General features: G+C 29.7%; 1 protein-coding gene across 1 annotated transcript in view; it reads right to left on the reverse strand.

The window, feature by feature from the left end:
- Window positions 1–10,487, reverse strand: part of Nulp1 (Nuclear localized protein 1) — a 26,039-nt gene extending 15,552 nt beyond the window's left edge. Inside the window, exons 1-8 of the mRNA XM_014435133.3 lie at window positions 10,195–10,487; window positions 9,881–10,069; window positions 9,611–9,804; window positions 9,454–9,539; window positions 9,254–9,384; window positions 8,979–9,172; window positions 3,269–3,488; window positions 903–1,090 (exon numbers count right to left, since the gene is read on the reverse strand). Coding sequence (XP_014290619.1) covers window positions 903–1,090; window positions 3,269–3,488; window positions 8,979–9,172; window positions 9,254–9,384; window positions 9,454–9,539; window positions 9,611–9,804; window positions 9,881–10,069; window positions 10,195–10,341 — 1,349 coding nt within the window. The 5' untranslated portion in view covers window positions 10,342–10,487. The remainder of the gene's footprint in view (window positions 1–902; window positions 1,091–3,268; window positions 3,489–8,978; window positions 9,173–9,253; window positions 9,385–9,453; window positions 9,540–9,610; window positions 9,805–9,880; window positions 10,070–10,194) is intronic.
- Between the last annotated feature and the right edge of the window lie 4,106 nt (window positions 10,488–14,593).

The following is a 14,593-nucleotide window of genomic DNA, read 5'->3' on the forward strand; positions in this document are numbered from 1 at the left end:
AAAACTGAAGTAAACAATAACATGAGGGTCTGGAAGGAAGGTTATAAACATAAAGGCTTATACAACAAGTTGCTGAGAAAATCCGCTATCCGGGCTCTTATGCATTTAACGTTTAACATGACTTCAAATAGGGCTGATCACAATCTTATAGTTATAACATTTAACATTTAACACAACATCATGAATACCCCTAATAAATTTATCCCTTATGGAAAAGTTCCATGAGAGCTTCGGGAAAAGAGACTTCAAGGTGAGAGGCCTCTGGTTCAGAGCTAGTAAAAGTATATCAAGCACAACAAGTAGCTTCATGAAGGAACTCTGTGCTGACATCAAGGATATGCAAAAATAGCAGAAGGGATAATTCTGGACTCCCTAGAAATCATTCACCATCACACGCATGGTAACTGAGAAGGATGGCGATATCTTGGTGGAGAGCATGCATATAGTCCACATTTTGTTTCTACATTATTTGATATAGTTATACAATTTTATATTTATTATTTTTAGCTCAATATACTTATTTGTTTTATTAAAAAAATCAATTTTATATCCAAATCCGTCTCAACACTTTATTTATTCATTAGTCCAACGTTTCGGCCAATTCACCAACCTATCAATTGTGATCAATATTCATCAAATATAGCAATAGCAAAGCATTGCCAGGTCAGCTAATGCATCTATAAATGTCCCAACAAGCACACTGGTTGATATGATAGATGATATATATATATATATATATAGACTATGTAACTATAATAATAATAATACAAAATAAAAAATCACCAAGTATCTTAAAACATTATATTTTGATTCTCAATATTATATCCCATTTAAAAAACAAAAAAAAAATTAAAAATAAATAAGGATGATTATGCTATATAAAGGGTTAAAAAGATACTTACGTGGATTGTGCATTAGAAAAGTAAGCGCTAGATGAAACCCTTGAATCAACTACGGCGCCACATTTATCCATCAGCGGCAGCAAAACTCCAGGGAACTTTATCAGTGCTGACTGGAGCAATGAGTGAGCGACCTCTGTCTCCCCCAACTGGAACTGAGCCATGGCCAGCGAGTAGGCAAAGTTCGGGAGCTAGGCACAGAATTAATAATAACACTATAGAGTTATATAATAGTCAAACAATACACAACAATCAATTTTAAATTTAATATAAATATAATTTGATAAATTTTATTTTAAAGACCATTGATTGACCGTATGTAATATATAAAAGGGAAATGGTCTGGAAGAGGCTAAAAAAGACACAAACAACTAAAATAATATAACAAAATGAGAGAATAGATAAAATGAAATAAAAGTAAACTAAAATGTGGCTAAATATGATTTAAAATATGTGAAAGTTTATACAAAAAGGAACAAAGTCAATTAAATAAAATAAATATTTACAGTGAGAAGTATAAATAAACAAGAATTACATAAAGGTATTAGACAATAAATGATAACAGAAATAATAACAAATAAAACTAAAAAAGAAATATAAAAAATAGAGTAAACACTTAAAGATAGAAGACTAAAAGAAGTAAGAATAAAAGCCATTTGACTTAAAGTAAAGATAATACTAGTAAAATTTAAATATAGATAGGAATATATTGTATTATCCTCTTTGTTTATATAAATGGTTTTTAGTATGTTTTAATTTTTATGTATCAATGTTAAATATCGTTTTAGTATTGTTTATTTATGTTATTGAACCAAAACGCAAGCTAAGCAATTTTCATCAGTCAAATATGAAGTAAAAATACATTATTCAAAATAAGCAAGATAGCGGCGGGTGTCCTTCCAAAAGTCCATTGAATAGCGGCCATGTTGAGCAGATTCAACTATTTTAAACTTTATTTATCTTCCCATCATGTTTATAATTAGAGTAGATTCAAGAAAAAATAGAAGTCAAAAAATAAATATTAAAGATTAATAAGAAAAAAACTCAAAACTGTGTCCTACAATTGATGTTTACATGTAACATCTAGACAGGACGTTTGGTTTAGAGATCCCTTGTTGTTTAGACACGGGAGAGAGAGGACAGTTCCTGGAGGCGGGAGGTCCTGGACATCCTTTTGTCTACTCTCACTAGTAGACATCTTTTAAAAAGAAGACATCTAGAAAAATCCAAGAAGATAAAGCAACTCTTTGTTTGTCTCGCCAGAGATTGGATGTGTGCAGAAGAGAGTTAGAGGACCAATGCTTTGTTTAGTCAGGGTTTGTTTATTGAAATATAAGACATCAAAACCATCAATCATCAAAAAAAGATTATTTATAAATTGGTTAGTTTCACTCAACCTAAAATTAAATACATTTGTAAAAGTAGATATTAATTTAATTAAGTGTTATTAGTAGAAAAACAAGCCCTGAGATTAAGAGTCAATTATGTTATAAAATTCTCCTATCTGTTAAATATTAAAGCTTTTCATTTGAACCTAAGCTATACTTAAGATATGAGAATAAGTAAAAACTATTAAAATTCCTTTTATTTACTTAACGGTCAATCAACAATATTCCAATTAATATTTTCATTAAAACTTTAGTCTCAAAGTCCAATAATGAAAGCTTCAAAACATTCAACAGATCACTTACTGTCGTATTTAAGTTAAAATATGGTAGAAAAATTAAAAACCAATGCTTAGATACAATCCCAAAAAGTAACGATAACAATTTCATTTTTTAATTTATTTAGTAACATTTATGGAAAAATACATCTAGAAAATCTGGTGTTAGATTATAATGGTATGATACATGCATGTAGAGAAACTACCCTATGGTAGCACTCCAATAAAACTTCTACATTAGAAGGTCACGAAGCCATCTTATTTTCAGGCGCCTCGGAGGATTGTCAGTAATGGAAGAGGAAGCAAGATTGGAAAACAGTGGGTTTGGACTTTATAATAGAAGGATTGATATCTGGTTCATGCTAGATCGGTTACATATGGAACATTAATTTCTTTATTGATGATTTTATTTGAGATAGAGTAATTGAGGATTTTACAAAAGATTTTGGGTTGTGAGGATTCAATACGAGAGGAATTAGGTTTATTGGAGCTCGACTCCGTATATCCACATTGGCCTTATTTTAGACATGTAGAACAGTCTTTTGTAGTGGATTGGAAGTTTAAACTGTTTGTCTAATAAGTATAGTAATAGTCGGATTCAACGAGCAGTTTCATTTATTTTCAGTCTTGTATAAGAATTCTAAGTTAGTCGTTTATCCAGTAGGAAATGATAACAATAAAATTGTAAAAAAAAAAAAAAAATTACCTGAGAAAGATTCCTTGTACATTCCCATTCATTGGATATCCTAATTAGCCATTCATATTCCTGGCAGCGTAATGCGAAGAAGTCTAGAATGAGAACGACGGCTAGCGGATCCTTCTCGGGCTCTAGGGAGAGGATAAGCTTGCAGAATTCAAGGGCAGTTCGATAGCAGGCACGGGAACCAACGAACAGAGCATGTTTGAACAAAGCTATGAAGAGAGATCTGTAAAAGGTTTACAGGAGATTAGAAAGGTTGAATACGTATTTTATCTTGTTATTTTATTAATTACTTTATTATTTTTGTATATATTTTTAATATTTATTCTATATTAATTTAAACATAGTTTGTTTATTTTTTTAAATTTATATTTATTACTTAAGTATCTTTTATGAAAGATACTTTTCTCATATCTCTATCACTATTTTATCCATTATTCTGTTAAAGGCACATTGGGTTGAAACCAAAATATGAAACAGAAAAAGAAGGGAGGAGAAAGGAGGGAAAAAAAATCATGAAAAAGAAATAGGAGAAAAAAAAAGACAAGAACCCATGATATGAAAAAAAGAAGATGAAAGGGGAAAAAAAAGTCATGTTCTAGTAGTGTTGTATATTATTATTGGCGTGACAGATCATAGAGGTCCAAGGCCTCACGTGATGTATGTAGGAAATACAGCATGCGTCTCATGACGAGGTTTTCATAGGATGGGTTCGTCACTCCCACGCCTATTTTTGTGAGTGCCACCCATGGGCTTACGGGCCTCACAAATGCCCGGGAGGAGGTTGTGAGTGATTATTGCATATTTATATGCTTGAAAAATCCAGGGTAGGGCCGGGGCTCGATCTCATAATCTTCAGATTGGTAGACTGGCGCATTACCACACTGCTACCGTGACTCCCAGTGTTGTCTATTACTTATGTTTATAATAGTTATTGTATACTTTTATAGGCTTATTTATTATAAGATTTAAAATATTGTCTGATTAGACTAAAATAAGTATGCTGTGTGACTAGTAACCCAATGTAGTTGGCCAGCACAACTTTGCATTTTAATAAAGTTTTTCCTCCCTAGTTATAAAATGTATTCACAATAGGGCAAGAGTAACCACATGGTTACTTAACCCTTTTAGTGCCGGGGGCCAAGGAGGAATATAGAAAAACTAATGTCAATATTTTATTCTCTATTTTGTTCTTAATACACTGCTTTTTGAATTATGTAATTTATTTTTTCCAAACCTTGTAAAAAGAAAAAAGCCAAGAAATATTTTAAGCTAATTATTAACAATTCATAGTATGACCTATACAATAGGTCTTCATCGGGGCTAAAAAAAAATTATACAGAGCAGTTAAATCATAAATGTAAGAGTGTTAAGAGTCATGTAAATAAAACAGATATAAAGGTGGAGATGATCTCATCTGTCGAATGTGAGGGTAAGAAAAAGTAGCATACATTTTTATTTATTTCTATACACCAACAATTTTTTTTTCCATAATAATTATTTTAATTTTCATACACCATACTGCTATAATCCATTAACTTTAAAAAAATACATAATTAAAATCATGAAATTATTATACATAGATGATAATATATATCACTGCTCCAGAAGAATAACAACACAACTGAAAAATTTTGTGAAATTAACTTTTGTGTTGGCTGACTCAGAAAAGTATTTACTAAATGTTTGTAAATGCATTGTTGAGCCTGCCAATGAAACACAATGAAGTCAATACCACAAGATTTACAATTGTGTCATTATTCTTTTTGACCAGCGCTAGGTGAATCAGAAGATGGTTTGAGTTGTGGTCAAGAAAAACAAACACGAAATAGTTTCAATTATTTATAAAAGGTTAACGCTTTAACCACACTGCAGTTCTTCATCAAGACTAAAATATAAGCATATAGAGCATGTCCCATCGATGTAAGAGTATAAAAGTGATATGGAAATAAAATAAATATAAAGGAAGAGGTATAAAAAATTAATCAAAATATGTATATTGTAACATCCTCTTTTTTTATAAATGTTTGTTTTTTGTATAGATGGTTTTATTTTATGCATCAATGTTCAATATTGTTCATTTGTTTTGTTGAACCAAAAAGCAAACTAGACAATTTTGTTCAGTCAAATATGGAGTAAAAAAAAACATTGTTCAAAGAGTCAAGATGTTGGCGACATTCTGAAGCCGGTAGAATCACTGCCATGTTGAGCAAATTCAAATATTTTCAACTTTATTTATTTCCCTATCATGATTGTATTTACAGTAAATTTAAGATAAAATAGAAGAAGAAAATAAGTATTAAGAAAAAACCTACATAAAGAGAATTATGGATAATAACTCAAAACCGTTGTGCTACAATCAATGTTTACAACAACTATCGAACCATGAACAAAGGAAACAGGACACTTGTTTGCCAGGATGGCAGGAGAGAGGACGTCTCCTGGAAGTAGGGTTGTCTAATGTCAGAGATAGATATTTAGACAGAAGAGATCAAGAATCACCAGTAATCCCAAAAAGATTATATAATTGAAGGAAGAAAAACACTCTTTGTTTGGATCGCTAGAGGAAGACCGACCCTTTGTCTACTGTCAGGGGTCTTTAGAACGAATTATGACATCTTTAGAACGAAGACATCATAATCATCAATCACCAAAGAAGAATATATAATTGGTTAGTTTGCTCTACCTAGGATTTAATTATATTTGTAAAAGTAGCTATTAATTTAGTTTAATTTAATCAAGTGTCATTGTGTTCTGAATGTCTGGAAAATCCACCCTGAGATAAGAGTCAATAATGTTATATAACTTAAAATAAAATTCTCATATTTATCTACTATTTAATCTTTTCATTTAAACTTTAGATCTGAGAAGAATAAAAACTATCAAATTTCCTTTTATATTTTAATAAAACTGGAATATTACTATATATAAAACTAAACAGATCTATTAATTAACCAAGAAGATATGTTAACTGACCTAATAATTGGTAATTAACAAGTAAATTATTAATAATGAAGAAGTACTAAGAGAGAGAATGAATCATGGAATTAGCAATAACTACCTGCACAAAATAGGCCTAACTGAAACTTTTCAATGCGAACATTGTAGAGGTAATGAGACCCCCTAAAACGTACTTAAATATTCACCATACAAAAAACAACACAAAATATTGTTCAAACATCTCGATACAAATCAAAATATTATTTACAATAGTATATTAAAAATAACAGACTTTGTAAAAATATGTTACATCCATAAATATTTGAAATATATAACCTGTATAACAGATATAGTTATGATACAGTATATTAGTAAATCAGATATATTTAACTTAATAAATAATAGTAGTAACAAATGGATTGGGCAAACTGTCCTACAGAGATATTTAGATAGAATACAGTTAATTAATATTTGACTGTATGGAATAAACCAATTTCACCCACACAGGGAAAAGAAAAGGAAAAAAAAGAAGTAATTGATAAAGTTTGATAAGTGATAAGATAAAATGTAATGATGAAGTGATAAGCAATAATAGTGATAAGAAATAAGGCAAAAATAGACTGATTGAACAATCCTATTGTGCAAAAAAATATATATATACATAAAATGCTAATTATTATTATATTGTTTAATTGTTTTCCAGTTAGTTTATATACAAAAAAATTATTAAAAAAAAAAAAGTGAAAAAAGGTTAATTCAAACATAGTTAGTAGTATAAACATAGAAAGTATCTTTCATATATTTTCTCATATCTCTATCACTATTTTATCCATTATTCTGTTAAAGGCACATTGGGTTGAAACCAAAATATGAATGGGAAAAAGAAGGGAAGGAAAAGAAAAAAAAAGAGAGAAAGAGGAAAGAAGGGGAAAAAATCATGAAAAAGAAAAAGGGGAAAAAAAGATAAAAGAACTAAAGAGATGAAAAGAAAAAAGAAAGTCATGTTTTAATTTTATATATTGCTAATGTTTATTATTATTGTATACTTGTCTTATTTATCATAAGATTAAAAATAGTGTCTGGTTAGACTAAAATAAGTATGCTGTGTGATTAGGAACCCAATGAAGTTGGGCAACACAACTTTATACTTTAATTAAGTTTTTCCTCCTGCATTATTATTTTTATGATATTGCCAAATTGTTTTATTTAAATGTCACTTTTGTACTTTTATACCGTTAAATTTACCTACTCTGTATCTTTTTATTCAATACAGTTAATCTTCTATATATAATAATTTTAATTGTATTTTTTTAAAAACCTAATGGATATAGAGAAGTTTGGATGTTATAGGCGATAATGAAAATTAAAATATTTATTATGGAAAAAATACAAAAACATTTGAAATCTTTAGAAATTCCAAATTTCAATGTTTGGCATATAAAAATAGAATGAAAATTTACATTACTTTTTTCAATGAACATGTTCGACACTTAAATTTAGAAGGTTTAAAACTACTGAAATCTCCAATTTTAAAAATTATGAACAAAATTATCGTTTTTGGTATATAGCTCAGAAATTATACGTTTTATTATACGTTATTGTATACCAATCGATCTGTCTCTTTGCCGAAGAATAAGAAAACAATATCACTGTTTCCTTTAAACAACATGAACAAGCAATTATAAAACATAATATGAATGAGGGTAAAGTAGGCCAACAACTTTTTTTTTTTTAGGAAAAAGCAAATCATATTCATTTTTAGCGTTGTCTCATACCCCTCCCCTCCTAAATACTATTCTTCGAAGAAATTAAAAATTAGGATTTTTTTTTTATTCTGGTGACTATTGTTCATATAATCGTTCATAACTTCTCTACATTTTATCCAATTCCTACGTTAATGGAATCATTGGAAAGCTGAATGCCTGCTCTTTCAGCCTACATTAATAAAATTAGTTTCTTGAGCTGCTAAAATTGAATATCGACTTTGTTTCACTCCTATAAAATCTTTTACCACACTTTGATATGTCAGTCGGCCTGAATTGTTTCAATATAGAACTAATATTTGAATATTACCACTTTCTTTTCTTATCATTTTATATGTGTATAAAACATCATCTGAATATAGCAAGTCCAATCATTTATTAGTATGAATTTGTATTTATAGTATTGGTATTTAAAAAAAAAAAAATTGTATATTTAAGAGCATTGCAATAAAATAAAATTGAATAAAACAGTAATTATAATTACATGAGCAATGAGAAACCAACCAATATTTTTGTGGATTTGTGTTTTACCCATAATTTTAATTTTACGACATGAACCAAGGACAAATAGTTCCTTTATATCACTATTAGATACAGATACAGCCTTGAGTTTTATTGCAAAAAGAAATAAACTATTGCTATACCTTTTAAAAAATAATAAAAATCACTGTTTCATTCCTTATAGCCTATATTGGTTCAATTTATGTTACCAAACCATAATAATAAAGTATACGTAAATGTTTAATTTTAACTAAATACAATAATTTTTATCGAACTATCAATTGCGTTCATTAAATCTATATACATCCTTAAATATAGCAATAGCAAAGCATTGCCGGGTTAGCTAGTCTATAATAATAGTATAGCTTTGAGTCAAAGTATTCAATCCTTAAGCTTTAATGTAATAAAATAAAATTAGAAACATATAAATTTTTAACTAATATTAAATAGATGTTATACATTAATATATAAATGGCACGTTATATTTCAAAATTAATTATTATAGATGTTACCTGTTCTCCTGCTTTCTATAATCCAGCCTTGAATTGCCAGATGAAAGGGAAAATGAAGGGTGAAAGGCCATTTCAAGACAATACAATGCTCTCTGTACTAGTTCTGCAGCCATAGATAAATCCTCACTCAGACGACAGAATTCCGAAAGCTGTAGTAATCCATCCACGTGGTATGGTGACATGTTAATAATACTCTGAAATTAAAGCCGTTCCAATTTATTTCAAGTAAAAAAGGTGACTTATTACTTCAATCAATCACGTATATTAAATCTTACAACAATATTATCCGGATTCAGACTCTCGACAGCTTCTAAAAACTTCATCTGAACTTGTTGATAGTTCAATGAGTGCTCATAGGCGAAGTAATGGATCCCATTTTTGCTTTCGACCAACTTCATAGAAAGACCTGAAACATATTTTAATAAGTAATTCTTTGAAAAATCCAGTATAATGCTTAGATCGACTCAAAACATACCAGATTTTCCTATAGGAGGCCAATTTTCTTTAGGCGTAACAAGGAATGTAGACTTAATATGTCCTCGACTTCTACCTCTCTTTTTTCTAGAAATAAATTAAAACAATGACAACTAGATAATTACAAACAAGTATCAAGAATACTCACAAATACGCACATTTGCTCGGTCTGCAATATTTTAGAACCAAAAATTCGCCTCAGTTCGTTGTTGGGGTTCAGAGCTCTGTGTTCTACATGAAGAACACCCTTTCTTAGGCTTGAATTACCAGAATCCGCCGGATGGGCCTGTCCTACAGTTTCAATCTCTCCAAGAATTTCATTAACTTCTCGCACTGATCTTTCAACTTCATCCTGAACAAAAAATAAACAGTTTCAAAACAAGATCATTTTTTTTTTTTAATAATACAAATTGATTTGCAAAAATTACTTCGATGTTATCTTCACTACTTCTAGTATTACTACTAGGGAGTTTGCACGGTTTCTTTTTCTTTTTCTTCTTCTTTCTCCTAGAAGCATCTTTAAGGTCTATAGCTCCTTCTTGAGCATTGAGGGAACCAGCTGTTTCGTGGTCATCATCCTCCTTAACTTCACTTTCGGAATGAGACTGCTGATTCAGCTAGAAATATTGATAAATGAGTAATGAACGGTCAAGGCTCAATAGCACAAAATAAATAACCACAACATGATTTATTTAAGTATCAATAATGACTCGATTCTCGTTGAAGATAAAAAACTAATTACCAAATCATAGCGATTTATATTGAGCTGTTTCTTCTTAGCTCCACTGGAATTGGAAAAATCAGCCTCAGGATCACTTGCATCGTCATTAATACAAGTTATTTCTTTTTCCCCTTGTAAACCTAGTTTCCTTAACACTCTCGAAGACATGATAAGCTAATATTTCAAATTGTCATGATCAAACTCGACATTTGTTTATGAAAAGAAGCCCTAGACGACTTCAAACTGACTCGATATAACCTAACCCGAAATCAGGGCGGAATTGACATCTTGAATAATTAACTTTCTTTCTCAGCTGACTGATTGCAACGCGCTCTATTGACACGTAAGCTTTCTAAGACGATGTCTGACTTTTTTTTCGTTCTTCAGTGTTGCCTCGGAGAAAAGTATTTTTATAAGAATGGTCTTTAGTACAGAATATTTTCTTATTTATTTTATTGTCTTATTTAAAAGTTGTTAAAAGTAATGTAGCGAAACATTGTTATTCTCATGCTTAATGTTAAACTAACTCTCAAGAGGAAAATTGAAGTTTTGAAGTTGTATTTTTTGTAGCATGCAAGAATTTTATCTAAGTACATCAGATTTTTGATGAGGTTATTTTAATTACAATATATTAGACGAGAGTATCAAGTGGATTTTAGTAAAAATTAACTCGCCACTTAACCGACTCGCTTAACATACATTAGATGATTAGCACTTACTGCAAATATTGCATGGCACATGAAAGAATTTCACTAGAACAGTGTGATATGGATAGAAATAGGGAGAAATAACGGTTGGATTTGAATTTAGTAAGAAAGGTAATTTAGTAAAGATGCGCTTGCGCGGGGTGGGGATGCTCTAGGACTGTTTCAGTCGCGCAGCTGAAACGCCGCAACAGGTCCCGATGTTTAGAGCCGAAGGGGCATGAAGGAATGCCCCAAAAGAACCAGCCGCATTTGGCCGTACGCCATCTACACGACCCCCTGACAGCCTGCCTCGACGCCGATGGGACCTACATATGTACTGCCTACAATTCTCGCTGCTACATTATACAAAAGGTGAGGTTAGCCTGACATATGCTACATCCGAGGGTACGTTCTCCTTACCACTAGCCCAGATCTGACCCTCTATGTCCATAGGCCCCTTTGTACACTATTCAGAACGCTGTTAGTTTTCTGAAATAAAATAAAAACCCAAATTCCATCGGTTGTTCTCCGGCCATGTTGGATCGATATACTGTTTTGAACGGGGGCGCCAAAACACGTGGGGGCGGGACTGCCATATGGTCCAGTGTTTTCCTCCTGGTCAAATCTCCTATTTGGCTTCAGAGCCTGTGAAGTGGTCCCAATTCGACTCCCGAGCTACCATTTCCTTCTTGTGCACTTCCGCTGCTCCAAATTGCAGTCCTCAAATGTTCTTTTTAGCGATAATCGTCCCACCCTGTATAGAACACCCACGCTTTTCCTTTATCTAGGCCCAATCCCTAGTCACATATGGGCTCGATGCAACAGATAGATCAATGAACGAATTTATGGCTCTAATTGTTTTTCTCTTGTCTGTTTCATGACTGTCAAATGATTTTAACATATTTCAGCCTACAGTCAAATTGTTGTAAACATTGCATAAGAATCACGTATTCTGCAACGTTCTGTATTAATCAACATGTACTCACCTACCACAAACGATTTTTAATTGTCGTGAAGCAGTTGCGATATTTTCCGAATGATTTCTTTTAATATCATATTAAAGTCCTAATAACAATTAGTATCATCATTGCTAAATTTCCTTGGACCAGTATGGTCTCCTTATTAAGCTATTTTAGTTAAATCTATTACCATGATTAATGATAAACTATGGTTAAAAGAAAAAATAATTTATGTAAATATATAAAGGAAAAATAATATGCTACATTTTTTTTTTATTCATCAAATATTTTGGTATTGTCTTGATATTTCATTTTTCCTATAATCATACGACAATATTAAAGCTTTCAGTAGTTTTCAAAAATGTATTATGAAAATATTCTATAAGTTTGTATTTTTGTACAATATGTATGGAATTGTTTTCATTTTTGTGTCTAATTTAGAACGCCATAGCTCGAAATTCACAATTTTTCATAAGATCCATTTGATGTACTATATTAATGATGAACCGGAATTAAAAAGAAAGAGAAAAGATATCTCGAACCCTGTTTTTGTTGATCTAGTGTAGTTTATTTTTAAATATTTTTTACTTTTACATAACATTTTTCCATTTAGTTATTATCTTAAAATTTCATTTCTAATGACAACATTAATGTTTTCAGTATTTATCGAAAATGCATTATGAAATTTATGACTGTCAATGGTTTGATGGCTGTCAAATGGTTTTAACATATTTCAACCTAAAGTTGAATTGTAAACATTGTTTATGAATCACATATTCTGTAACTGTTTGTACAAATCAACATGTACTTAGATACCTCAAACAATGTTTAATCCTCGTGAACCTGTTGCAATATTTTTCGAATTATTTCTTTTATTGTCATATTAAATTCCTGATTACTATACTTTCTGGGTCCAGTATGGCTTCCTTATTAAGAAATTTTAGTCAAATCTATTACTATGATTAATGATGAACGAGGATTATAAGAAAAATTAATTCATGTAATTTATTTTTAAATATTTTTTTTATTTAGATATTGCCTTGATATTTGATTTTTACAATAATCGTACGACTATATATTAAATCTTTCAGTAGTTATCGAAAATGCATTATACAATTAATTTATAAGTTTAATTGTTACATATTTGTTCAATATGTATACAACTGTTGTCATTTTGGTATTTATTTCCGAACAATTGTCATTACTCGAAATTTTTTTTTATTTATTCATTAATTTTATTAAATATTTTTTTATTCAGGTATTGTATGGATATTTCATTTTTACTATAAGCATTCGACAATATTAAAGCTTTCAGTAGTCATCGAAAATTCATTATAAAATTAATGTATAAGTTTAAATGTTACATATTTATACAATATGTACGCAATTTTTGTCATTTTTTTTGTCTGATTTAGAACGCCATTGCTCGAAATTAACAATTTTTTTCAAAGATCCATTTGAAGTACTATATTAATGATGAACCGGAATGAAAAAATAACTCGTCCAAGTTTTTCGTTGATCTAGTGTAATTTATTTTTGATTATTTTTTTTTTTTCTATTTAACAAATATTTGTTTTTAGGTATTGTCTTATAATTTCATTTTTATTGTAATCATACAACATTTAAATTTTCCGTAGTTGCCGAAAATACCTAAAGAAATTAATGTTTGAATTAATTGTTACACTATACCTCAATATAAATACAATTGCCATTTTGATTACTGATTTAGAACAACCCCATGACTCGAAATTCTCGAATTTTCTGAAGATCTATTTGAAGTAGTAAATACCATGATTAATTATGAATCAGAATTAAAAAGAAAAAATAACTCATACCAGTTTTCGTTGATTTAGTCCAATTTATAAATTAAATAATTGTATTTTTTCTAAAGATTTTGTTATTAATTTGATTTTTACTGTAATCATACCACAAGCTTTTTCATAGTCATCAAAACTTTTAGTATTCATTGAAAATGAACTACAAGTGAATGTATAAGCTTAAATGTTACATATATGTACAATATGTACGCAATTGTCATTTTTGTGTAATTTAGAACGTTATAGCTCGAAATTCACAATTTTTCAGAAGATCCATTTGATGTACTATGTTAATAATGAACCGGAATTAAAAACAAAATGAAAAATAGCTCGTTATATTATATTGTTTTATAGAAGACCTATTTGAAGTAGTAAATATCATGATTAATGATGAATCTGAATTAAAAAGAAAAAATAACTCATACCAGTTTTCGTTCATATAGTCTAATTTATTAATTAAATAATTGTATTTTTTTCTGAACATTTTTTATTTAGGTATTATCTTGAAATTTAATTGTTACTGTAATCATACGACCAGCTTTTTCATGGTCATTAAAGGTTTTAGTAGCCATCGAAAATCCATTACGAAATTAATGTATAAGTTTAAATGTTACATAGCTTTTCAATATATATACAATTGTTGTCATTTTTGTGTCTAATTTAGAACACCATAGCTCGAAATTAATAATCTTAAAAAAAATCCATTTGAAGATTTAAATTGATGATAAACCGGAATTAAAACAAAAAAAAAAATCGCACTAGTTTATATTACTAAACATTTTGTTATTTAGGTATTATTTCGAAATATCATTTTTCCCAATTCCATACGACAATTTAAAGCTTTCATTAGTCACAGAAAATATATTATGAAATTAATGTATAAATATGAAGGTTACATAGCTGTTCAATATGCATACATCTGTTGTCATTTCGGTATATAATTTAGAATAACTGTCAT

Source organism: Halyomorpha halys, unplaced genomic scaffold, assembly GCF_000696795.3.
Source record: "Halyomorpha halys isolate HHAL.00 unplaced genomic scaffold, Hhal_1.1 Scaffold1522.1, whole genome shotgun sequence".
Classification (NCBI taxonomy): Eukaryota; Metazoa; Arthropoda; class Insecta; order Hemiptera; family Pentatomidae; genus Halyomorpha; species Halyomorpha halys.